The 26959-nt window shown below is 52.3% G+C and overlaps 2 protein-coding genes across 2 annotated transcripts in view; one reads left to right on the forward strand and one right to left on the reverse strand.

The window, feature by feature from the left end:
• The window catches only part of LOC142881297 (NLR family CARD domain-containing protein 3-like), a 160242-nt gene that overhangs the window by 77038 nt on the left and 56245 nt on the right, over positions 1 to 26959 (reverse strand). The window lies entirely within an intron of this gene.
• Positions 1697 to 19108, forward strand: rnf31 (ring finger protein 31). Its single transcript, XM_076015516.1, has 24 exons — positions 1697 to 1916; positions 3068 to 3266; positions 3419 to 3565; positions 3931 to 4086; positions 4328 to 4384; positions 4834 to 5041; positions 5336 to 5513; positions 5809 to 5942; positions 6631 to 6803; positions 6959 to 7192; positions 7275 to 7460; positions 8064 to 8231; positions 8328 to 8513; positions 8785 to 8991; positions 9856 to 10029; positions 10715 to 10813; positions 11451 to 11540; positions 12237 to 12351; positions 12472 to 12584; positions 13711 to 13821; positions 15950 to 15998; positions 16747 to 16843; positions 17577 to 17742; positions 18801 to 19108. Exons 2-24 carry the CDS (start codon positions 3069 to 3071, stop codon positions 18849 to 18851), a joined length of 3297 nt encoding a protein of 1098 aa, XP_075871631.1. The 5' UTR covers positions 1697 to 1916; position 3068; the 3' UTR covers positions 18852 to 19108.

Here is a 26959-nt window from a genome sequence, read left to right on the forward strand (position 1 = left end):
GATTCAGTCATCCAGTGATTCAGTGATCCAGTCATTCAGTGATCCAGTCATCCAGTGATTCAGTGATCCAGTCATCCAGTGATTCAGTGATCCAGTGATTCAGTGATCCAGTCATCCAGTGATTCAGTGATCCAGTGATTCAGTGATCCAGTCATCCAGTCATCCAGTGATTCAGTCATCCAGTGATTCAGTGATCCAGTCATCCAGTGATTCAGTGATCCAGTCATCCAGTCATCCAGTCATCCAGTGATCCAGTGATTCAGTGATTCAGTCATCCAGTCATTCAGTGATTCAGTGATCCAGTGATTCAGTCATCCAGTCATCCAGTGATTCAGTCATCCAGTGATTCAGTGATCCAGTGATTCAGTCATCCAGTCATCCAGTGATCCAGTGTTCTCAGAGTTGCTGCAGCTTCAGTCTGCAGTTTCCTTTGGTCTCGCTACGCCAGTGGAAGCTGTCAGTGTTTCCTGCGTGTATAACAGTGACACTTGTTGTATTAAAAATAAATAAACAATGTGCTACACCGATGACCGATGACGTCATTGTCTCAACGTAAACGTCTTTGACCCTCGGAGCGACACCGCAACCACAGGTTGAAGAAGGCCGGTGCCCCCTGGTGGACAACCTCTGCTGGTGTGGATTGAAGAACATCAGTCATCGCACCACACTGCGAACACCATCGCTCCAAAGTCTCTGCTAGCGCCCCCTGCTGGTTGTTGAGGCAGCCTAGCGTGTTTTCCCTGTGGTGGGACGACTCTGAGAACTTCTGAGTTAGAATCTCAGCTCACGTCAACCGAGGCCCAGTTCTGGAGGATGTCATTTGTTACTGAAATCATGGGTGGGGCCACAGTGGGGTCTACAGTGTGCCAGAGGGGGGGGGGGAGCGGAGCAGCAGCAGATGGAGGCAGTGTTTTAGTGAGGAGACCATCTATCCTGGGTTATGATGGAGAAAATGAAGCAAAGCAAAGTTGCAACCAAGTCAGTATCAGAGTCTGTGAAGCCCCAGCAGGGTGTTGAGCTCTTAGAACCACCCAGAACCACCCAGAACCACCACTGGACCACCACAGTGTTGAGCTCTTTATTGAAACGACTCTGGAAACACTGCAAACATGGAGGAGATGCAGCTGTTTGATGACTGACCGCATATGGCCCCTGGGCCATAGTTTGCCCCCCCTGGCTGGTTTAGAAGATGGCGCTGTAGTGATCAGGCTCTATGCAGTATTCTTCACTCATGAATAATAATTTTAAAAAAAAGTACTAGTATTATTTCCATGGACCCTGTGTTTGTTGTCCTGCTGTCATGTTTTTATTTCCCTGTGTGTGATTGGTGGTCTTGACTGACAGCTGCTGCTGCTGCTGCTGCTGCTGCTGCTGGAGGTGCTGCAGGTGGAGATGGTGGTGCTGGTCGACTATCACTGATGGCTTCGCATTTCCACCTCCGTCCAGGACGAGGGGCGGGAACATCGCCGACACGTCACGCGTGACCATGTTGTCAAGTCTGCTCTCCACTGAACACACGGCACGCCAATCAAGGGGTTCAGCCGGAGAGTGACGTCACACACGATGCGTCCATGTTTTTGCCACGGGGAGGCAGAGCGCGCCTCGCTCGCTTCAACCTCCACGCGGACGCACGGGTGTTTTGCTGCATGGGACGCGGCTGACTTTTCCAGTGGCCACGTGGTCTTTTATTATCCGACCGTCAACGAGACGCCTCGTGCGTGGCAACGCGGGAGAAGGTCGGAGTGATTGAAGCACCGCGTTCTGAGTAGAACGTCTCGCGGGAGGATTTGAGAGGAGCGCAGCGGCAGCATCAGCAGCGGCGGCGGAAGCAGCAGCAGGTAGGAAGCCATCGCACGGACCGCAGGACCTTCAGCAGTCGCTGACGGAGCTTCACGCACCGCAGGCAGAAGGTCGAGGTGAGCTGCAGGCTGCTTGACGCGAGCCACTGCGCGTGCTCCGTGACCGGTGAATAATTGCGGCGCGCGTTACTATTGTGGTTTCCAGGGGAGTCGATGAACGACGCTGCTCCTTTGAAATGATTCATTGCGGCTGCCAATGGAAAAATCACCACGGTGGATACAAAATAATAACCACGTGGTGTCTGCAGGTGGCGCTGAAGCGTGTCACCGGCCTGGGTGTGTGTGTGTGCGGCAGTGGTGAAGGCAGTTTAGTGGTTGAAATGTGAACTGCAGGGGTCAGAGGACCACGTGAGCCGCTGTTGTGAGTTCGCGCTTTATAACAACGTGTTTACGTTCCGCATGTTCGTCTTTTAGCGATATAAACTCATAACTCAGGCCCAGTAAGTAGCAGCACCAGCCTGCTTAGATACACTGTCACTGCCACTGTGCGCAGTGCAGGTGAACTTGTCGCCAGTGGTTGTGATGCCAGACTGACTCAGCAGGGTCATGGACTCGGTCCACCAGCTAGCCCTGGTGTGTGCAGACCAGGACTCCCCACGCAGTTGCCTTGGTCATTTGAAATGCCTGGAGGCAGCTGCAGTGATTGGTTGACATGAGAATATATTGTCATTTCAATATAGTGTGATTTCAATATATTCTCATTTCCATATATTGATATTTCAATATATTCTCATTTTTAATATATTCTCATTTCAATATCAATATATTCTCATTTCAATACCTTGTAGTGACCTACAAAGGTGGGAAGGGGAGAGACATTCACCTGGTTGGCCGGGTACTTAAGTGGGCGTGATGGGGGCGGGGTTTGGTGTTTTGATGTTCCGGGTTCCACGTAGCGCGGTGATTTTGAAGGTGTTGGAAGTGCGGAGAATAAACGCTTCAACCTTCTGCCTTCGCTTCTGGGTCTCATTCTCTGCACCTCCACAACCTTGTCATTTCAATATATTCTCATTTCAATATATTGTGATATCAATATATTGTGATTTCAATATATTGTGCTTTCAATACAATGTCATTTCAATACATTGTCATTTCAATATATTCTCATTTCAATATATTCTCATTTCAATATCAATACATTGTCATTTCAATACATTGTCCTTCCAACGATACACCGCTCAATAGCTTCTGTGTGTTGGCCTGTGCAGGATGTCGTCCCTGGCGGAGCAGCTGCAGACGGTGCGCCAGCGGGCTGAAGTGTGTCTGTACTCTGGGGGCAGAGTGGACGACCTGTGGCTCGGGGTGACCCACATGGCCAAGCTGCCCCTGCCACCCTGCATCAAGTACAACCGCATCGCAGCGGAGACCATGGTCGTGCACAACAGCGTGGGCAGCAACCGCAAGGAGGTGAGATGGACTGTGTTCCTTCCAGACGGTAGGTGCTGCTGCACCAGAGGTGTTGGAATGTCTCTGTGGCGCTGGACCTGTGGTACCGTCTATTGACTCTGTCTAGCAGGACTCACCTTTGCTCTTCCATCCCCCCGCCTGTGTGTTCTCAGACCCTTGCATCCATACAGCGGCTCTCCACCGCCCTGAACATCTTGGAGAAGTACGGCTGTAACCTGACCAACCCCACCAGACCAAAGTACTGGAGGACCGTGAAGCTCAACAACCCGGTATTCAGGTCCACTGTGGATGCCATTCAGGTGAGTGGTCTGTGTGAGCTCCTAGAGGACCATCAGACCGACTCAGTCTATGCTATGCTATGCTATGCTATACTATGCTACACTACACCATACTGGACTATACTGTACTATGCTATTCTATGCTATGCTATGCCATACTATACTATGCTACACTACACCACACTACACTGGACTATACTGTCCTATACTGGACTATACTGTGCTATACAATACTGTACCCACCATAAGAGCAAAGCGCCACACCTTCACTCTGCTGGCTTTCATAGCTTCGGTCCACATGGACTTTGTGTTGGTTCTGAGGCAGTAAAGCGTCTCCAGACCACACTTTTCACCTGCGTGGTCTCTGCTCTGTGTGCCGCCTCCAGGGAGGGCGGACGGTGCTTCGCCTCTACGGCTACTCCCACCAGCAGGCCGATGGACTCAGCTTCCCCGAAGATGTCCTGGATCCCGACGTGGGCCGAGTGGCCTCGGTCACCCTGGAGGTCATGAGTCTCAGGATGGAGCTGGAGATGCTCATCAAGGCACTCTCTTCTATTATTGTGTGTTATTGTCGCGAGTCGAGCAGTGGAACCGCACCACTGGAACCGCATGACGCACGGGTGTTGAGTGGAGGATGGATGGTTGAATGGTCTGTGGGTGTGGTTGCATGGACACGTTGTGCGAGCCAGACACACACACACACACAGACACACACACACAGACACACACACAGGAAGTGCAGTCTGATTGGATCTCCTGGTCCACGCTTTGCTTTGACTGCAGGAGACTCATCCACACCCTGAGTTCTATGAAGGAATCATCCCTGCACTGAGACACAAGGTAGCGCACATCTTCATCACCTTCATCATCATCATCTTCATCATCATCATCCCTGCACTGAGACACAAGGTAGCGCACATCTTCATCACCTTCATCATCATCTTCATCATCTTCATCATCATCATCCCTGCACTGAGACACAAGGTAGCGCACATCTTCATCATCTTCATCATCTTCATCATCATCATCATCATCATCCCTGCACTGAGACACAAGGTAGCACACATCAGCCAGCATGACTAGATACCATCATCTTCGTCATCTTCATCTTCACCATCACCATCATCATCATCATCTTCATCACCATCATCTTCATCACCATCATCATCATCATCATCATCACCTTCTTCATCATCACCATCATCACCACCATCTTCATCATCATCTTCATCACCATCATCATCATCTTCATCATCACAGGATGTGATGAGTGTTCTGGTTCTGGGAAGGATGTGGGTCTCAACACGGACGAGACGGACGGCCACGCCGTGGACCAATCCCAGCAGCAGAGCAAGTCTCTGGCCCCTCCTCCTCCTCCCAGCGGCTCCTCCTCCTCCTCCTCCTCCCAGGAGAGCGGGCGGGGCCTCTCGCTGACCTTCAAGCACCGGAGGGTCAAGTCCAGGCAGGTCTTCCCAAGCTCCTCCAGCAAGCATCCAGGTGAGGAGAAGACCTGGAGCCGTGACACGAAGAACCGTCCTCCTCGGTTCTTCCATTGGTTCCTGACAACAAAGTACTTCATGCAGTGAAAGCAGAACCTCCAGAACCTCCACTTCACTGTGCAGGACAGTGGAATGGACCCAGTGAGGGTTCAGGTTCTTTCTGTCTTTGGCTCTTTGGGTCTGTCTGGGTTCTAACTGCAGGGCCCGCCCCCCCGTGCTGTCGGTACCGGGCCTCAGGCTGCTGTGTTCTGCTGTGTCTTCCCTTCGCCCGCCCCCCCTCCCCCCCACGCAGAAAACTGCAACATCTGTGAGATCTTCCGGATCTCGGCCCACTGCCTGACCTGCCAGCAGGGCCTGTGTGCCGAGTGCGACCGCCTCTACCACTGCAACCCCGGCAGGGCCGCCCACTGCCGCACCGCCGTGGCCTCACCTCTCCACCACCACAGCAGGGGAGCAGGGAGCAGCAGGAGGTCAGGCCCCGGCGACGAAACTCTGCCAGCACGTTAGCGTAGCGCGATAGCGATAGCGATAGCGTGCTCCTTCTCCACCCCTCCCCCCCAACAAAACTTTGCCGGCACGTTAGCGTAAGCGATAGCGATAGCGCGCTCCTTCTCCACCCCTCCCCCCAACAAAACTTTGCCGACACGTTAGCGTAAGCGATAGCCCCCGCCCCCCAAGTTTGCCCACCCCTGTTCTAAGCAGTGCCTGTGTCTATATTTAGCTAGCTCCCACAGCTCACCTGTTTCCTCCTCCCACTCCCGCCAGCTCCTCCTCCTGGAGCTGCCTTCACTGCACCAAGACCAACGCTGGCGGGGATATGCTGTGCGAACAGTGCCACCTACCTGCTGCACCACCAACCTGCAGCCAAGCTGACCAGTCTCGACCCACCGGCAGTGCAGGTCAGTGTCCTCTCACACAGCGAGGCCACACCCACCGTGCTGGGCCGTGTGTGTGTGTGTGTGTGTGTGTGTGTGTGTGTGTGTGTGTGTGTGTGTGTGTGTGTGTGTGTGTGTGTGTGTGTGTGTGTGTGTGTGTGTGTGTGTGTGTGTGTGTGTGTTGATGAGTAATAATGTCCTCACACCAGAGTGATAGGAGCTCCAGTGATGATGGAGTCCACCAGTAGAGTTGCACTGCACTGGACTGCACTGACACGTGTGTTTGGAAATTCCTTTGACAAACTCCAACAGCAAGGACGGTTCTTTAATGTGGGGAAGCTTGTTATTCAACTACGGAATATCACGCAGAACTACAGGCTGAATGTGGTCTGCATGTTGAAACTGTAACTGTGACTCAGTCATACAGTGGCATGAAGAACAGACAGGGGAGGCTGTCTGGGCCAGTGAGAGCGCCCCCTCGCTGCTGTCACTGGTATTGTTTACTCCTGGTGGACCACAGAGAGGAGCTCAGATGTGTTGGCCTGGTCTGGACCTCGATGCTCTGTGTTCTGGATCAGGTCTTAGTCTGGAAGCCCAGATGTCTTGGCCTGGTCTGGAGCTCGATGCTCTGTGGTCTGGATCAGGTCTTGGTCTGGGTTGGTTGGTGCTGTCTGGACTCCAACACCACCTGTTATGTGCGGGGTCTCCTCAGACTGGCACTGTAAGAGCTGCACCATGGTGAACAAGGCCAGCAGTATTCTGTGCGAGGTGTGTGAGCGCCCTCGCCTGGCCACTCGACCGCCGGTGACGTCCTCAAATCCGCCCGTCAACCCCCCGAGACCTCCAGCACCGGTCCTGGGAATGCCTGGCGACCCCGACAACCAGGTCAGTCCTCTGTGTGTGTGTGTGTGTGTGTGTGTGTGTGTGTGTGTGTGTGTGTGTGTGTGTGTGTGTGTGTGTGTGTAACTGGAGGTGGTTGGTGGCCACCAGTCAGTCTGAAGACCGCGTCCACGTCCTCCCTGTGACCCCTCCCCCTGCAGTGGGTGTGCCAGTTCTGCACCTACTTGAACTACTCCCCAGCCACCATGTGCGAGATGTGCGACCTGGCTCGCCCGGAGCCCGCGGCCCTGCCGGTGAAGCTCCGCCCACCCTACCCCGTCAGGCGGGTCCCAGCCCTGGCCGTCAAACCCAGCGAGCCGGCCCCCGAGGACCTGGACTGCTGGAGGCAGACGCTGATGAGGGAGGAGGGCTCAAAGCTCGTCCATCTCATCAGGGTGAGTCACTGTGGACTCCAGGGACGCGGGACCAAGATCCAAGGTCTGGTTCTACAGTCTGCGTCCTCTCTGTTCATGCTAGGAAGGCGAGAAGAAGGGCATCACTGCAGAGGAGGTCTACACCAGCATCCAGGTGTCCAGGGACACCAGCGTGCTGCCCTGCAAGTGGCTGAAGGCTGAGCTTCCGGGTCTCCTGGACCAGGTCCGGGTGCTGGTGTCAGCAGCTTCTCTACGGTTCGAGTCTGGCAGGACCTCCGCAGAAGACCTGGTCAGTAGGTCCCGCTGGCAGTGATGAGTTCAAGGTCCACTGTGTGATATTCGGCCCATCGGGACCTTGAGAACGGTTCTCCGTTATGTATCAGAGAACATCCATCCAGCCAAGGTCTCTCACAGTCAGCTGCATGGATGATCTGCCCCCAGTGGCCACTCGAGGTACTGCAGTAATCCCATGGGCTCCGTCTCAGCCGGTCGTGTCTGTTAGGGACCTCCTCCAGGGTCCTTCTGATTGGCCTAGTAGATCATGTGAGTGACTGAGGCATGATGGGAAGTCTTGCAGCAGCTTCTCTCTAAGGAAGCCCGGTGGGGACAATCCAGCTGCCTGAGATGGCCCTTCATATTCAGGGTGAACACTAGGGGGCGTCTTCAGTTAAAACAACAAAGAAGAAGAGGGAGCAGGTTTCCAGGGTTTTGGGGGTGCGCAGGGCCACTGTAGTTCGCTGGCGGCTCAGGAGGAGGAGGGAGGGTGGGCGGTTGAGTGACGCAATATAAAAAGCAACCACATGATGGCACTGTTTCTCCTCCCAATACTTCACACTGGGCCTTGAACTGGCAGCATGGGCCTGTTGCCTCCCAGTGATGAACTCTCTCTCAGGGCAGGTCACGTGGAGCTCCTGCCGAGGAGCAGGACCAGCGGGCCGAGCCTCCGGAACCGGACCCGGTGGTCCACCTGTCGAGACGGGAGGCCAAGCAGGCGCTGCTGCTGGCGGGAAGCGACCTGGAGAGAGCGGCGAGACAAGCTCGAAGAGACCGCCTGGCCAAGGTGGAGCAGGTCGATCCAAGTGGTCCCCCTCCCTCCCGCTGGTCTTCTCTTGCCTGCAGACCTTCAGGGTTCCTCTCCCCCCCCGCCCCCCCTCAGGTGAAGGAGCTGTGTGGCATGGGCTTCAGCGACGAGAGCGGCTGCCACGACACCCTGAGGCAGAGCGGCGGTGACGTGAGGGCGGCCTTGGTCCTGCTCCAGCGCCCCCTGTTGGAACCGTTCCACAAGCACATCTGGAGTGAAAGGCCAGAACCTCCTGTGGAGATCCACCACCCTGACAAACAGGTGAGAACATTCTGATGGATCCCCCCGGGGCAATCCTCTGGAACCCTGCGTCTCCGTGACAGTCCCTCCAAAATAAAAGCCATCGTTGTAAAATGTTGACCGAGTCAAACTGTGGTGCTTCCACTCAATGGTGTGAAGCACATAGGCTAAAAATTGCAAAATAAAATCAAAGTTCTTCTTCTTGAAGAACCCCAGTCTAAAGAACCACTCCGAGGGTCTGGAACCCAGCGAGCGTTCTAACAACCTCTCCAATCCTTTCTCCATGTTGCAGCGCATATGTCGGAGGTTGCTGGCAATGTATAATCTTCCCAGTTGGGGGCGCTGCGAGCTGGCGTTGTCGCTGCTTCTGGAGCGCAGTGCCCCCTACTCCCTGGAGGACGTAGTGCAGGCTGTCCGTGAGTCCCACGACAAGGAGTTCATCCGGAGGGTCCTGGCCCAGGAGTGTCCCATCTGCCTGTCCGTCTTCCCCCACAGCAAGGTACTGGATCGGTCCGGCTCAGCTCGCTTCCCTCTGTGACTCTCCAGGAAGCCTTTGGAGAGTTCGAGAACGAAATGACACAACATTTAGGACACAAACCGAAAGGAGAAGCCATCTCTGTCTTTAGTTTGCAGAAAGGTTTCCGTGCTCGCTTGAATCGGTTGTTTCTGAACCGGTCTAGAACATTGGATTGGATGGAGACACACCTGCTGAAGTGACTCTGGAGCGTGAAGGCTCCTCCCAATTCCCAATAGTCAGAAGGACGCTCCAAATGCTCCCTACTGTTAGCCACAAGGCTGCACCGCTACTATCCTTCACCTCCTTCTGTATCCCAGGATGCTTTGCGTGCTGTTCCTGCAAAGCATCCTGGGATCCTGGGAAGTCAGCTGAAATTAGCGCCATCTACTGGCAAAGACACCACGTATAAATTTAAGTATTGAAATTTCACATAAAGTATTCATTTTTTATCGTAGGGTTTTTACTTATTTGAACATCCAACCAACCAATGGTGAGCTTGATGCTATGAAAACCTCACTTCCGGGGTTGGCCAGCAGGGGGGAACGGCGGTGACGCCACCAGGAAGTACGCCCAAGGCTAGACCGTCCCGGGTGGTTACCGGGGAGGCGGGGTGTGGGTCGGTCCCGCGAGGCCGGGTCCTCGGAGGACGCTTCCTTCGGACGGAGGACGCTTCCTTCGGACGGAGGACGCTCGGTCTGAAGGATGCAGACCCTGGATTGAGACACAGCTCTCGTGTCAGAGAACCTCTTCATGGAAACACAAAATTCACCGCACCTTTGGTGGAAATTCAACTCCTTGCATTCAACTCCACCCCTACTGACGTGAAGCTCCTCCCTGGCTTTGCAGATGCAGTCCCTGACCTCCTGCCAGTGCTCGGTGTGCAGCGGCTGCTTCCAGCAACACTTCACCATCGCCGTGAGGGACAAACACATCCGAGACATGGTGTGCCCGGTGTGCTGGGAACCGGACATCAACGACCCGGAGCACCTCAACAGCTACTTCTCCACACTGGACATCCAGGTGAGGCACCAGCGGTCTCATCAGCAGAACCTTCAGGAGAACGATTGACGCAGTGTCTGAGGAGACACGATGACGCACAGCTGCGTGTCATCGGCGTAGCTGTGGAGGCCCCATGCTGCGTCCAGTGTCTCTGGGCCGGAGCTAGAATTGACCCTCGGGGGAACCCCATACTTGGATCCCACGTGTTGTGGAGGAACATTCACCCACGCTAACATAGACGTGATTAAAACCAGTGAGAACCAGTACCAGAGAGGCCCAGCAGGTGTCAGAGTTGGTTCTGATCCAGCAGCAGCAGCAGGATTGTGAGTTTTTGCGAGTCTGCATGACAACTTCATAATGACGTTGAGATCTCCAGAACTGAAGAGCACCGGAGGAACTGGACTCAGCTGTTTTGGATGCAAACACTGTGTAACTGTGTTTGGTATTTTGCTGCACAACACTTTGACAATGTGTTTTGTATTGTGTGAGTGTACTGTTTGTGTATAGTACACCTGTGGTGGACTCCCTCCACCCTTCCAAGACTGGTTTCTATTGGCCAGTCAGCAGGTTCACCACAGCACAGCTCTCACTGTGTATATTGTGTATCACTGCACCGCGCAGTGATCCAGTGAAGGATGCAGTGATCCAGTGAAGGATGCAGTGATCCAGTGAAGGACCATCTCTTCCCTGTGCTGTCGTCCTGCAGCTGAGGGAGTGCCTGGAGTCGGAGGTCTACGAGCTCTTCCATAAGAAGCTGACTGAGCAGGCTTTAATCAAGGACCCCAAGTTCCTCTGGTGCTGCCACGTGAGTTCCTGCCAGCTGCTCGGACCGTCCCGGGCCACGGAACCCAGCGACCCGACCACAGTTGTTTTACATTCCCGACAACACACGCAAACAAACTGTTGGCTTTCATTTTCAATGAGTTGTTGTGTTGTTGTTGTTGTGAAGCGGCAGCAATTCAGGTGGACTTGAATTTATTAGTTTGGAGAGCCTGCAATGTGAACGTACGGCCACCGGGTGTCACCATTGCATTTCCCCCTCTGCAAAAATTGTCCAGACTTGTGCAGAATTGATCGCGTATTGATTTATATTGAATTAAATATTGAATGTTTTCAATCTGGAACATCACGCTACAGAAAGCTGCTCAAGGCAAAGATGATGTGAAGGTCACCCATCAATCAAAAGGTTCAATACTGAGGAGTTCTATTTTAGTGGGAAAAGTCAAAGAAGAAATGATTACCAGGCAGCGACTCAGACAGAAAGCAGCCAATGGCAGCGCGTTCTACATGAACAATATTCATGCTTCTTAATTAATTCAAAATCTCTGTTAAAACCCTCAACATAAATATTCTAATAATTCTCTGACTTTCAGAATGCAAAGTGAACTCACTGCCAGTGTGAACTCACTGCGCTCTCACTCTTGATTCTCTTCCCTCCGCAGTGCTCGTACGGCTTCATCTATGACGGCAACCAGCTGAAGGTCACCTGCTTTCAGTGCCACAACAGCTTCTGTGCTCAGTGTAAGAAGAATGTGAGTACTGTGACTTTCACTGGGTTCCTTTCAAACTGGTCCAGTACGTAGGGACTGAGCCCTTCAGCTGAGCCAGTCTCCACTGGTAGGACTGAGGCCCAGCGGGACAGAGCAGCTGGACAACACAGGAGGTCATCGCCAAGGTCAAGACCCAGTTGAACCTGGTTCTGGCTGCAACTATCGCTTGCGTTGCTGTCGACTGACCCCGCTCCTTATTATCTTTTGCTATTCCGTCGACTCGTGGTGGCCACACTGACTTCCTCTGTACGGTGGCCCCTCGTGGACACTAAAGTACTGTGCAGTGTAGTTCAGTCGTCCTTCCTTGGACTTGCTGGGGTGAAGCAGCTGCTGACTGGTAACTGATGGTAACTGATGGTAACTGATGGTCACTGTTGGTCACTGTTGGTCACTGATGGTAATTGATGGTCACTGATGGTCACTGATGGTAACTGATGGTAACTGATGGTCACTGATGGTAATTGATGGTAACTGGTGGGAAAGGAGGTGACGGGAGGTGAAGACAGAAGATGCAGGTGCTTCAGTTCTGACCAGGGTTGGACCTGCAGCAGGATCCAGTGCACCAGTGGCACTGGGGGGGGGGGGGGCATCACAGTTGTCACGTTGAACACATTGAAAGTGCTGGTTCTACAGTGATGAGATGTTCTGAACAGTCTTGCTGTGCTTTGTGTGGTGCAGTGGGAGTCTCAGCACGCTGGTCTGTCCTGTGAGCAGTACCAGTCCTGGAAGAGGGAGAACGACCCCGAGTACCAGCGGCAGGGTCTGGCTGGATACCTTCGAGACAACGGCATCAGTAAGCAACCGCAGCGCTCCTCCACCGCCACCGTACAAGCGGGGGGGCTACGAGAGGTCGACCTTGGCAGTTGCTCAAGGTCGCACTGAGGAGCTTCTAACCTCTCTTCTCCCCTTGCAGCGTGTCCAAACTGCCGCTTCCAGTACGCTCTGTCCAAAGGCGGCTGCATGCACTTCTGCTGCTCGCAGTGTCGCTACCAGTTCTGCAGCGGCTGCAACAACCCTTTCCACACTGTGAGTCTCACACTCGTTATGTTCCAGTTGAAGAAAAGAAGATATTATTCCAAATGTTTGTGCGAAAATGTTTTTCAAACTATGCAACGCCTCCTTCTGTAATGCAGAGGTGCTTCAATGTGCTCATTTGTAGGAAAAAAAAGGTAAAAAAAAAAAAAGAAATAATTAAAAATCACGACGATTATTTCAGATTCAGTAACTTCAAGGTAACTTCAGGCAAAGATTCAATTGAAAAATGACTCCAAAATGAACCAAACAAATTGAAAACCATTTGCCTGCTGGCGTCTCCAACTCTCCAATTTCAATTCAGCCTCCAAAAACAGAAAATCCAACCTGGCCTTTGCACAGGTGTGCTAGAACCCTGAAGTACCCTGAAACCGCCAGCAGGGGGTCATGAACGCAACGACTTCGCTTGAAGGAATAAAATAAACAAAAATAAACATAAGGAAGCAATACAAAGTGGCTCCTACACCCATGGTTCTCCTGAGTGTAGGCTGCCCCCCAGTGGCCAGAGACACACACTTCCATTGAAGCCAAGCTGGAAGGGTGCAATTATTTCTAGCAGTCGATATCTTTCACAGCAGCGTTATCATGGAGATATGGGGCTTGTAGATACTAGCAATATCTTTTTTTTTTTTTTACAATAGGTTGTAAAAAACACACCTGCTGTATCAATAAAGTATGTATATAGTATCAATATATTGCATTAGCTCGGTTCCTTGGATCATTTCCTTTACGCTAACAGAATAACTTTGATGTTTGCTGCCACTGACTGAGTCTCTACTGCAGCAACTGTATTTTCCAGTGAAACTGAACACAGCTCACATGTACACGGTACGAGTCCATCCACAAATCACCGGCATACATAATTAACATCAGTCAGTCAGCTTGTATTAGTAATGCTCTAAATCACCACCTTTAGACAATGAGGAGAAAACCAGGTGAACACCAGGTGAACACCAGCAACCAGCAGCTGCTGAGGCTGCTTTCAGTAGCAGCTGGCAGCTCTAAACCTGCCAGTGAGACTTCATCAGGGTTCCTGTGAGGAGATCAGGGTTCCTAGGGTTCCTGTGAGGAGATGCTGGATGTGAGAGATGATCAGCTGATGCTTCCATGCTGTCGGCAGACGTGTGCAGTGGAGGAGTGCTCGGTGTCTGGTCTGCACGCCCACCACCCCAGAGACTGCCTCTTCTACCTGCGAGACTGGGAGCCCTCCAGACTGCAGGCTTTACTGCAGGTACCGCACACACACACACACACACACACGGGGACTGAGTTTGATGGTTGAAGCTCTTGTCTGTGTTTACGATGCTTTCACTGTAACTCCAGTGGTCGTGCAGTGACCGCACCACTGACCTGAAGCTCCACCTTCCCTCACTGGAGGCCTGAGATACTGGAGCTCCTCCTCCTCCGGGGGCAGGGTCTCTGCACCCACCTGGAGAGGAGGAGCCAGTGGACCAGGCTGCCGTGACAGTGCAGTTTGCAGTGAGGGGCAGATTTACAGCTGCAATCGGAGCTATCGACCGGAGACTCGTTGCCATAAAGGTGCCGTCACACCGTGAATGGATGTTCTCAATAACCGTCAGCGCTTCCATGCAATCGATGTGCAGATGCTTTGTGATGAGCGCAGCAACGGCTCAACTTCACGTCCTTTGGGCCGTCCTCGGGCCAGCCGGTCCCTCGCTCGCTGCTGTCTGCTCCTGCGAGCTCCTTCAGAACACCCTCACACGTCAGGAGGGGACTTCCTCCATACCGATGACCTTGTGTTGGTTCATCATCATCATCATCATCATCCACTCTTCAGGTTGTTTTCCAGAATCCCTGAAAGTCCAATCAGACCCCTTTAAAAAAAGAAAGACCACAAGGGTCAGAGACGCCACTGCGGCTGGTTCTCCTACTGTGGACTTCAGTGGACACAGTTGACCACAGCGTTCTTCTGTGGAGACTCCAGAAGGATCTCGGCATCTACATCACGTTCCTCGCGTTCTTTTCAACGTGTTGTCCTTCACAATTAATTCCCAGAGCGTAGAATGCATAGAAGGCCCCACACTGGAAGTAAGCCTTCTGATTGTGCGGAGAGATGCCTTCACATGCTAATGGAAGCTGGTTGATTGATGATAGGATCCATACTCGTTATTCCCCTTTCGCTAACGTCATAAACAGATCAATAACCTCCTCTTCACTCACATGGCATGTGGACCTGCATCTTTGGTGGAAGATGGTTGGAAGGAGTCTGCAGTGTGTGGACGAGCAGTGGTGAAAGACCAGAGTGGAGAGAACAGACCAGCAGCAGCAGCAGCAGTAACAGCAGCAGCAGCAGCAGCAGTAACAGCAGCAGCAGCAGTAGCAGTAACAGCAGCAGCAGCAGCAGCAGCAGTAACAGCAGCAGCGGCAGCAGTAACAGCAGCAGTAACAGCAGCAGCAGCAGTAACAGCAGCAGCAGCAGAAGCAGCAGCAGCAGCAGCAGCAGTAGCAGCAGCAGCAGTAGCAGCAGTAGCAGCAGCAGCAGTAGCAGCAGTAACAGTAGCAGCAGTAACAGCAGTAGTAACAACAGCAGCAGTAACAGCAGCAGTAACAACAGCAGCAGTAACAGCAGTAGTAACAGCAGCAGCAGTAACAGCAGTAGTAACAGCAGCAGCAGTAGTAACAGCAGCAGCAGTAACAGCAGCAGCAGCAGTAACAGCAGCAGCAGCAGCAGCAGTAACAGCAGCAGCAGCAGTAACAGCAGCAGCAGCAGCAGCAGTAACAGCAGTAGTAACAACAGCAGCAGTAACAGCAGTAGTAACAACAGCAGCAGTAACAGCAGCAGTAACAGCAGCAGCAGTAACAGCAGTAGTAACAGCAGCAGCAGTAGTAACAGCAGCAGCAGTAGTAACAGCAGCAGCAGCAGTAACAGCAGCAGCAGCAGCAGCAGTAACAGCAGCAGCAGCAGCGTGGTTACTGCAGACACACACACAACAGGATGTTGATGCGTCAGCCGTCCAACAGCAGCTGAAACTGGTTGCCAGCTGCCAGCCAGTGCAGTTCCAGCTGCCAGTAGCCAGTGTCTTTTATAGCTGGCCAGTGCCTCTGTAGCACGGCTGCTTTTCTTCTGCCTCTGGATCTTCTTCCCACCAGGGTTCCTTCACTCTGCAGGTGGACCTGCTAGTGTGCCAGCTGCTAACCCAACCGCAGCCTCTTTGTTCTTCACAGCCTCCTAAGTTTGATCAGAGCTCATTGGAGGAGGAGGAGGAGGAGGAGGAGGAGACAGGATGTGGTTGACCTGAAGATTGTTTTTAATGTCCTCCTGTTGTTCCTGTGTGCTGTTAACAACTGACTCAGAGCTTCCTCCAGATTCATGCTCCTCGTCTGTGTGTGTGTGGCAGAAACACGGGTTGCCTTTCAACACGGAGGCCCCCCCGGGGACGCAGACAGGTAGGACCTTCACGTTGTCAAAGGCTTTTCTGCATGGAATGAAAGCAGGTTTATCAGCATAGATCGCAGGGAAGCTCTCTGGGCCAATCAGTATGGAGGATTATGGAAGTAGGTGAAGAAGCAGAGGAGGTTCCTGTGCACCATCTCCAAGCAGAGGCCTCACAATATTATTCTATATGCAGGCTGGAGGTGCTGCTTTCTAGAACAATCTATGATCTCCAGCCTGGACTGGTCTCCTCCTCCTCCTGGTTTATCACCAAGGGAGCATCAGGTCCGATCCAGCTCTGGTGGAGGTTGCAGCCACTTGATCCAGGCTGTGGGTGGAGGTCTTCTCATGTACTGTTGAGGTCTCGCTGGGTTTGTCCCTCTGAGTCCATGTTCTTGGTTTGAGGAACCTCGTTCTTCAAGAGCCTGGAGGAGCATGGCATTGGTCCGACGACCCTGACCCTGACCCTGACCCTAATGGGACGTCGGACCAGTGTTCAGTTCTCCAGCCTGGATACATTCTTCATAGGAGTTAGGGTTGGTCACTACGGCCTGAACCTTCTCTACTGCAGCTTCTAAAGAGGAGAGTGCTGACCTGAGCTCAGCAGACTGCAGGGCCAGTGTGGGCCGGTGGTCCTCCCCCTCCAGCAAGCGAGTCAGAGCAGACCAGATCCATCTGCCTGGTGGCACCGACCTTCTGCGAGCTTCACGTCTCTCTCCTCTTCCTCCAATAGTTCCTCTTCTGTCCTCCCTTGTTCTTCAGGCTTGTGTGGGGTGACGGAGCAGAAGGACGACGGTGGGCAGCAGTCGGACTCCGCCTGTGGAGCTCAGACCCAGCGAGGATACGCTGGACTCTGCGAGTACGTTGCGGTTCTCGGTCATTTCCTCTCAGTGCAGTGGTGGTCAGTCAGAGGTAGAGGTTCTCGTGTGACCGTGTCGATGGAGAAGGCGTGTCATCACTTCATCCATGAAGCTTCTGGACCACAACACAGCTGCAGAGTGTGGCTCCTCCCCTCTCATTGGTTGACCGGCTGAATGAGGTTCAATGGTCAACCGAGCAGCTACAGTGACAGAACTGAGGCCCCATGAGAATCATGAGCATTACTGAAGTGTTATGACAGTGTTATAACAGTGTGATGACAGTGTAATGGCAGTGTTATGACACTCATCCAGGTGGAGAGTTACCAGGTGTTACTGGAAGCCAATGGGACTGGTGGAGAACTGGAGTCTCCTCCCAGTTTGACTTGAACCAGTAACCAATAAGGTCCTCTGTTCTGTTGCTTATTGCTGCACCTGAGTGCAGAGCCACGCTAGCGTAGCAGCGCCAGCGCCTCCATCTGTATGGAAGGTGCAACCTTTTCTGATTGGCCCGTCGCTATTGGCTGACTGCCGTCCATTCAGCAGCGTTTCAATGCCACGCAGGGCAGGTAGCTTCCAACAGCAGCAGCAGCAGCAGCATCACCTGTGACTCAGCCACCCACCCACCCAGCCAGCAGCCAGAGTCTCTCTGCCAGGGACTGGAACACACACTTGATGCCCGGGACCAGTGGTTGGACCACCTCCAGCGCTGACTCTGCTTTGGTTGGTCTGCAGGAAGCACTACCGCGAGTACCTGGTCAGCCTGATCAACAGCCAGTCCTTGGACCCTGCGAGCCTCTACAGCTCCAGCGAGCTCCTGCTGGCCTGCCGCAGGTACAAGGTGGACGACAGCCACCGGGAGGGCGAGGAGAGCTCCGCCTACTGCAGCAGACTGCTGGAGGTGCAGTGGTCACTCTCAATGCTCTGGTTGACTGATGTGATGAAGGATGTGAGACGTGATTGTGATCTGTCAGATAGAGAGCAGCCAATATGTTGGGCGTTCACCACTGAAACTCACTCAGCAGATATTCTTTTTAAACGTAGCTGCATGTTTCAACTGAACAATCAGGTGACTCAGAGGTTCTATGGTCATAAGAAACTAACAGGAGCCAAATTAAAGGCTGAGTTAATGTTCAACAAAAGACCTCTGGAAACCTTTCTTGCTCCAAAAACAGCTCAACAATTTTTCTTTTCATTTGTTAGTTTTGTTGTGTTTTGTCTTCCTCTTTTATTTTGAAATCCTGTTCCCTGGTGTGTTGGTTAACTTGCTTTTTTTCCCCTGTGTGTTTCTCGCTTGTCTGCTTGGCCTCCCCTCATTGTGTCCACTGGTTGAGCAGTAGGGGGCGCCAGCCTCAACATACTCAAAACATACACAAAAAAGTGACTTTTTTTCTTTGTAAACACGAGGATAAAGACTCTACAGTCTGTTTTCTTTACGTCACATTATCCACTTGGTGGCGCTGCTTCCATTGTTGTACATTACGGTAGAGTTTTTATCCAATCATGTTTCAGCTAGCTTGTGCTGTCTTTGTTGAAAGTGCTCCGAGTTGATGAAGCCAACTCATATCAGCTGTTCTGGAACTGAAAAGTCAGACTTGAACAAGTCTGGTTTGATCAAGTCTGACTTGATCAACACTGACTACATTGGTCTGACTTGATCAAGTCAGAGTTCATCAATGCTGACTACATTGGTCTGACTTGATCAAGTCAGACTTTTCAGTTCCAGAACAGCTGATATGAGTTGGTTTCATCAACTTGGAGCACTTTCAACAAAGTCAAGTCAGACTTGATCAAGCCAGACTTGATCAAGTCAGCATTCAGGGTTCCACTCAGAGTTTGTTGAAGCTGCTTTGAGAAACAGAAATGTTGCTGTGCTTGTATTGATTTGCTTTGCTGAAGTGCTGCTGTGTTGAAGTCCTGACAGCCACCTGTGCCCACGTCTTTCTCTTTGATCTGCAGAAACTAATGGACCAAGTCCCACTCGGTAACAAAGTGCCGCGCAAGAAGTGAAGACCTTGCAAGAAAACACGACGGCTTTGATTTGTTTGGTTTTCTTCTACACGGAGACAAGAGTCTTGGAACTGGACTGCTGGGATTTGAAGCTCTGTGGTTTTTGTTGTTTCCATGATGGGTTGCAGGAGGAGCGCCTCCTAAAAGGATCCAGAAGATCCAGGCATGCTTTGGGCCAGTGGGTCTGGAACTGCAGTTCTCATCAGATCTCATTAAATCACAGTCGTGTCTCCATCATCATCATCGTCATGTCATCATCATCATCGCTTTGATCTTCTCCTCCTCTTACTTCATGTGTAGACCTTGTTTGGCTTCTTCATCCACCTGTCAGCTGCTGATCCACCATCCCCAGCAGTGATGCTCCATCTCATTTCACAGGTGTGCATGAAAGCCACCTGGTTGTGAACTCACGACAACGCTGCTGTGCTGATGAAGACCATTAGGAATCACTGCATACGTGCACAGCTCAGCGTCCCCCCATGGTTCTGTGATGCCCAGCATCAAGTCTGCATTGCCACCATGGAGATACGTGTGTGCAGGTGCATCTCAGAAGGTTAGAATGTCATGGAACAGTTCATTTATTTCAGAATATTCAAATCTTTTATTGATTCATGACGAACAGAGTGAAATATTCCATCCCTTCATTTCTTTTCATCCTGATGATGATGATGTGTTTATATTTAATGAAACCCCAGAATGCAGTATAAATTAGAATGTTGCACCAGACCAATAAAGAGACTGTTTTTTCCCAGTGAGATGTTGTCCTACTGAGAGCTCTGTCCCAGTTCCAGCACTCAATGCTTGGTTGGTGCTTCTTCTGCATGATTGTCGGCCAGCCTCTTTCTCTCCACCCGGTAGATTCCCAGTAGGGTCCAGGGTACCAGGGGACTTTGCTGGTCAGTCCAGCCCAGTAACACAACCAGCTGTTGGTACTTTTGACCGTGTGGGCAGCTGCCACGTCCATCTGGAAAATGGAATCAGCTTCTCCATCCTGCTCCTCAGCAGAGGGAAGCAGGAAGTGCTCCAGAAGGTCCTGCTGGACGGCTGTGGAGACTTTGGACTCGATAAAACCGCATCATCACCGACTGTGGAAGCTTCACGCTTGGCTCCGGTTCCTCTCCGCTCTTCCTCTGGACTCTGGGACCTTGGGCTCCAGGATCCGGTTCCTCTCCGCTCTTCCTCCGGACTCTGGGACCTTGATCTCCAGGATCCGGTTCCTCTCCACACTTCCTCCGGACTCTGGGACCTTGATCTCCAGGATCCTGTTCCTCTCCGCTCTTCCTCCGGACTCTGGGACCTGGATCTTCAGGATCCGGTTCCTCTCCGCTCTTCCTCCGGACTCTGGGACCTTGATCTCCAGGATCCTGTTCCTCTCCGCTACTCCCCCGGACTCTGGGACCTGGATCTCCAGGATCCGGTTCCTCTCCGCTCTTCCTCCGGACTCTGGGACCTTGATCTCCAAACGGAATGCAATCATTGTGGACCACTGAGCAACTTCACCTCCTTCTGTTTCCTCTGGGTTCTGGCTGAGCGGTGGCTCGACCCGGGTCACTGATGGAGATGTTCACACTGGGTGACCAAGCACCAGTTTGGTCTCCCTTCAGTAGCGATGAGAATGGTGTTGATCCGGTGGAACTGAACGGTTCCTTGGAGGGAGGATGTTTGGCTGAGAGCAAAGGAAAAATAATAAAGGTTTGCAATCGTAAGGTCCCGGAGTGCTGACTGTTGGGATCGTCGCTAAAGAATAACTGAGTTGCTTCTGTTGCTGCTGGGACTTTAAAAGAAATCCATTAGACAGCAATACAACATTTCAACAGTGAAACTCTAAAACATGCGTTCAGACAGAGAGAGCATTTTACAACTGCTCAGAATTACACATGATTTAAAAAATGACATAAAACACAAATATATTGCCACTGTAAAACAACCAGAATGAAGGAATATTGATTGAGTTCAACGTGGCAGCAATCAGTGGGACGAGGGCTCTTCCTCCTCTTCCTCCCCCTCCTCCTCCTCTCCTTTGTTGTCCATGTTTAATTTATTAAAAATTAGAAACAACTTATAATAAAATAAAATGAAAAAGCATCACTGTCAGTCAATCGCTGTTTACAACATTACAGTGACCAGAGCTTTATTTTGATAGTTTGACGGGGCGGATATACGAACTTCAGTGAGTTGGTTGCCGGATGCCGATCCAATGAGGAAGAGGAGGCGAAGGTTGACTACGCCGTGGACTCTGCCACCGCACAATAAACTGATGGGCGGTAATTACCGGTTACAGCCACTAGGGGGCGGGCTTTCGCCAATGAGGAGGCGAGGCGAGGCGAGGCAGCGTTCTGCGGGTAGAGCCTTTCATACACAAGGAGACTCAGCTTGAACTGCGTCAACAGAGCAGAATTACAACACTGTGACGTCAAGGACGATGATAGACCAGAATAAGATGAGTGACAGCAGTCCATCATCAGCGTAGAGGAGAAGACGAGTCTCCAACCTGGAGGGAAGTCCCTCACGCTGACGTCACTTCCCCAGGCGGCTTCTTCCGTGAGTGAGCAGCAGCGTCGCAGCTCAGCGCTGCTCCTCACGCACCTCCTGCTGCACCTCTGCTTCAGTGCATCTCATCCGTTCACTCAGCGGCACGCCAACAACTCAATAATAATGATAATAATAATAACAACAACAATAATAATATTAACAACAATAATAATAATAATAATGGGCCACACGGTGGCGCAGTGCTTAGCGCTGCCGCCTCACAGCAAGAAGGTCGTGGGTTCAATTCCGGGGCCCGGACCTGGGACCTTTCTGTGTGGAGTTTGCATATTCTCCCTGAGTCTGCTGGGTTCTCTCCGGGTTCTCCCCGGGTTCTCCCTGTGTCTGCGTGGACTCTCTCCGGGTTCTCCCTGTGTCTGCGTGGGTTCTCTCCGGGGGTTCTCCCCGGGTTCTCCATGTGTCTGCTGGGTTCTCTCCGGGTTCTCCTTGTGTCTGCGTGGGTTCTCTCCGGGTTCTCCGGCTTCCTCCCACACTCCAGAAACATGCATGTGAGGTCAACTGAAGACTCTAAATTGTCCGTAGGTGTGCATGTGAGTGTGAATGGTTGTGTGTCTCTATGTGGCCCTGAGATGAAGTGTCCACTGGTCCAGGGTGTCACCCTGCCTTCACCCTGAGACAGCTGGGAGAGGCTCCAGCAGAACCCCAGGACCCTGGATAGGAAGAAGCGGCTATAGAAGATGAATGAATGAATGAATGAATAATAATAATAATAATAATGATAATAATAATAATAGAAGACAATGAATTTGCTGCAGCCTGTGGGGAGAAAGACATGATTGGTCTTTGCTTCGTTACTTCCAGAGTCCCTGGACGCAGGAGGACGAGCTGGGAGTCTCCAAGCTGGACTGCAGTGTTTGAACAAGGACACTGTAGCTGCTGCTAATACCAGCTGAATCTGAATCCTAAACACACACACACACACACCCACACACAAATCCCCCTCTGATGGAAAAGTAAATTGGCTCTCATTTCTGTCTTTACGACCTCCGCAGTGGAACAAACATGTTCTCGGCGGGAAGTTAATTACTCGTTGCGGCGGCCGCGTAATAAAAAGATGGAGCGATACGGCGTGACACCTGAAGCCATAATCTGACACTCCCACACGCGCTCGGAGGCGCACGCACCCCCGCTAGTGCAGCACGCACACACGCAGCGCGGCGTGAGGCTAAATGAAAGCCAGTGTGTGTTGACTTGGACGTCCAGGAGTTCTCATCACCTCTGCAGACACCACGCTGGAGGTGTCAGCCAGTTAATTAAAAAAGCACACGTAAGCCCGCGCACACACACACACACACACACACACCAGATGCTCGCACATTTAATGAGGTCACTCTACATTAGTACAGCAACACATTTGTGGACCGGTGGAGTTAATTCTCCCTGTGGAGCAACGTCAGCCTGCCAGAGGTTCTTGGTGGAGAAGGTAACTGGACCTGCACTGCCGGGTTCCTCACTGCCGGGTTCCTCACGGCCTCTTTGCAATCCGTCACTCCTTCAGTTCACACAGCGAAGCACGTGTTTGGACCTCGGTGGCCGAGCCCGGCCCTCACAGGCTCGGACCGGGCCGGTGATGTCACTCACTGCTGGTTTCTTGATGATGGTGGTCACTTCACGGTCATGGATCCAGCTGTGAAGCAGCTGTGAAGGTTCTCTACTGTGGAAGGCAGAAATAAAGGCTGTTAGAAATGTGGAGGAGGGGTCACAGCAGGGCCGGGCCAACGGTTTGACTGGTGGGGGGTTTTGGTGAGCCGCCACGTTTGCAGTTTCATAGTTTACCATGTCTGGCCTAGGACCACCATCTAGAACCACCCAGGAACCACCACAGAACCATCTAGAACTTCGTGGAACGCCTACAGAACCACCACATAATCACCCCAAAACTGCCTAGAACCAGCCAGGACCACCTAGTACCACTCTAGAATCAACTAGAACCACTCAAGACCCACCTAGAGCTTCTTAGAACGCCTATAGAACCACATAGAACCACCACATAACAACCCCAAAACTACCTAGTACCAGCCAGAACCACCTAGTACCACTCTAGAATCAACTAAACCCACCTAGGACCACCCAGGAACCACCTAGAACTTCCTGGAACGCCTACAGGACCACATAGAACCACCACATAACCACCCAAAGACTACGTATAACCAGCCGGAACCACCTGGTACCACCCTAGAACCACCCAAGACCCTCCTAGAACTTCTTAGAACACCTACAGGACCACATAGAACCACAACATAACCACCCCATAACTACCTATAACCAGCCAGAACCACCTGGCACCACTCTAGAATCAACTAGAACCACATAGAACTACCCAAGAACCACCTAGAACTTCCTAGAACACCTACAGAACCACATATAACCACCACATAACCACCCAAAGACTATCTATCACCAGCCGGAACCACCTGGTACCACTCTAGAATCAACTAGAACCACCCTAGAACCACCCTAGAACCTCCCCTTGACTATCTAGACCAGCGGTGTGCTTTGACTGGTGCAGGTTTGCATAGAGTGCAAGCTCTAACCTCCAAAGATGGGAATGCTTGTTGCTCCAGAAAGGACAGAGTGTCTTTCAGAGTGTGTGTGGGTCCGTGCGCTGCAGGCGGGTCAACAGAGCAATCAGTCTTGCCATCTGTGAGTCAGAGGGTGGCAGCCGCATACGCTCCATCTCGCCTTCAGCTCACTCACTAGTTCACAGGAAGCAACAAAGAGCGCGCTGAATGTCACAATAAAGTCGACTCGCTGAGTCAAAGAGAATTCAATGAAATGAAAACACATGCAGTCGCTGTGTCTGGACTGAGAGACGAGGAGGCCGAATGCTGAAGTCAACTCAACAGTAGAACATCAAGTCCGTTTGATGCCTCAGTGGAAATTTAATTTCTACTTTGAAACGATTTTACCTCCTGATATGAACGACAACAAAACTTTGGATTCATTCAAATCGGCTGATGTTTGAAAATGATCTGATTCTGGTGTGTTTGACGAATGGTCCACCAGTCTGGTCCCATGGTCCACTAGCTAGTCTGGTCCAATGGTCGACCGGTCTGGTCCTATGGTCCCCTAGTCTGGTCCCATGGTCCACCAGTCTGGTCCCATGGTCCACTAGCTAGTCTGATCCTATGGTCCACTAGCTAGTCTGGTCCCATGGTCAACCAGTCTGGTCCCATGGTCCACTAGCTAGTCTGGTCCCATGGTCCAGCAGTCTGGTCCCATGGTCTGCCAGTCTGGTCCCATGGTCAAGCAATCTGGTCCCATGGTCCACTAGTCTGGTCCAATGGTCCACCGGTCTGGTCCTATGGTCCCCTAGTCTGGTCCCATGGTCCAGCAGTCTGGTCCCATGGTCCACTAGCTAGTCTGATCCTATGGTCCACTAGCTAGTCTGGTCCCATGGTCAACCAATCTGGTCCCATGGTCCACTAGCTAGTCTGGTCCCATGGTCCAGCAGTCTGGTCCCATGGTCCACCAGTCTGGTCCCATGGTCTGCCGGTCTGGTCCCATGGTCCAGCAGTCTGGTCCCATGGTCCACCAGTCTGGTCCCATGGTCTGCCGGTCTGGTCCCATGGTCAAGCAATCTGGTCCCATGGTCCACTAGCTAGTCTGGTCCCATGATCCCCTAGTCTGGTCCCATGGTCAAGCAGTCCGGTCCCATGGTCCAGCAGTCTGGTCCCATGGTCAAGCAATCTGGTCCCATGGTCCACTAGCTAGTCTGGTCCCATGGTCAAGCAGTCTGGTCCCATGGTCCACCAGTCTGGTCCCATGGTCCACCAGTCTGATCCCATGGTCCAGCAGTCTGGTCCCATGGTCCACCAGTCTGGTCCCATGGTCCACTAGCTAGTCTGGTCCCATGGTCCACCAGTCTGGTCCCATGGTCCACTAGCTAGTCTGGTCCCATGGTCCAGCAGTCTGAGAGAGACTGAGAGATAAGTCATCAAAGTGTTTGCACTGCTAGTCTCTTCTAGTCAGTAATGGTTTGATTTGTGACGTAATGATGCAGAGATTCTTCTGAAGAAGCTGCTGCTGCTTGTTACTACCAGGTTTTGGCAGCGGCGGCACAAAAACCTCGACCGGCTTCTCAGATTGCAGCCTGAAGAGTTTGGAGCTCACGCTGTGGCTGTGACGGCAGCCTCGCAACCATTAAAGTACCAGCAGGACAAGTTCTGCCCTCAGCTGCAACGTCTTCGTCACACTGCCGACGTCACTCCTCCTCCTCCTCCTGCTCCACCTCCTCCTCCTACTCCACCTCCTCCTCCTCCACCTCCTCCTCCTCCTCCCCCTCCTCCACCTCCTCCTACTCCACCTCCTCCTCCTCCACATCCTTCTGCTCCTCCTCCCCACCTCCTCCTCCTCCTCCTACTCCACCTCCTCCTCCTCCTCCTACTCCCCCTCCTCCTCCCCACCTCCTCCTCCTCCACCTCCTCCTACTCCCCCTCCTCCTGCTCCACCTCCTCCTCCTGCTCCACCTCCTCCTCCTGCTCCACCTCCTCCTCCTCCACCTCCTCCTCCTCCTGCTCCTCCTCCTCCCCCTCCTCCACCTCCTCCTACTCCTACTCCACCTCCTCCTCCTCCTCCTCCACCTCCTTCTGCTCCTCCTCCCCACCTCCTCCTCCTACTCCACCTCCTCCTCCTCCTCCTCCACCTCCTCCTCCTCCTACTCCACCTCCTCCTCCTCCACCTCCACCTACTCCCCCTCCTCCTCCTCCTCCTCCACCTCCTCCTCCCCCTACTCCACCTCCTCCTACTCCACCTCCTGCTCCTCCTCCACCTCCTCCTGCTCCTCCTCCTCCTACTCCTGCTCCACCTCCTCCTCCTCAGCTGAGCAGTTGGGACCAAGGACCGGTTGACAGACGACCCGTGGCTGAATGTTAGTTCTGGAAATCAAAGACCGGGACTTGTTTCCCCAGTTGGATCCTGAATGACCTGGGAGTTTATTATCTCCAGCGGTCCTCAGTCAGACTTTATATGCAGGTGATTCTCTGGTTGCCATTCAGGGCTGTAAAACCCAGTGGGATTTACGAGGGCAGTGTTGGGGCTCCCAGTCTCATCTGCCGTTGTTTGTGCACTGTGTGATTAACATGAGCCCTGTGATGATCATCACTCATCCCTTCAGCTTGATGTTGCCTCACTGCAGCACTGGACAGCAGCAGAAACACGACACTATTACACATTAAAGTCTGTTTAACACTCCGTAGTAATTCCTGGTACAATTATGCGATAACGTTCATTAATCCGCGCATACATATTTGTATTTATGCGTACGTACCTGTACGTATGCATGTCTTTAGTTTTTATATTGTATTATATATTTGTGTCTGCATTATGAAAGCTCTGTCAGTGCTCGGTGGTTCACCCCGTCTGACTCGTCACTGCTGCGAAAACATCCTTTTTGTTTGGGTCCAATCAGTGCCGCCGTTCACCGTTGAGTGAAGAACACTGACGAACAGACAGAAGGAGAACAGATTTTCCATTTCTGGAGGAGTTTTTTTTTTTTTTTCCATTCACGCTGCGCTGTTCCCTCCTCCCACCCCCCCACCACCCCTGGACAACACTCT

The sequence above is a fragment of the Nelusetta ayraudi genome, unplaced genomic scaffold (assembly GCF_046127955.1).
Source record: "Nelusetta ayraudi isolate G7.1 ecotype Tasmania unplaced genomic scaffold, CSIRO-AGI_Nayr_v1 ptg000190l, whole genome shotgun sequence".
Classification (NCBI taxonomy): Eukaryota; Metazoa; Chordata; class Actinopteri; order Tetraodontiformes; family Monacanthidae; genus Nelusetta; species Nelusetta ayraudi.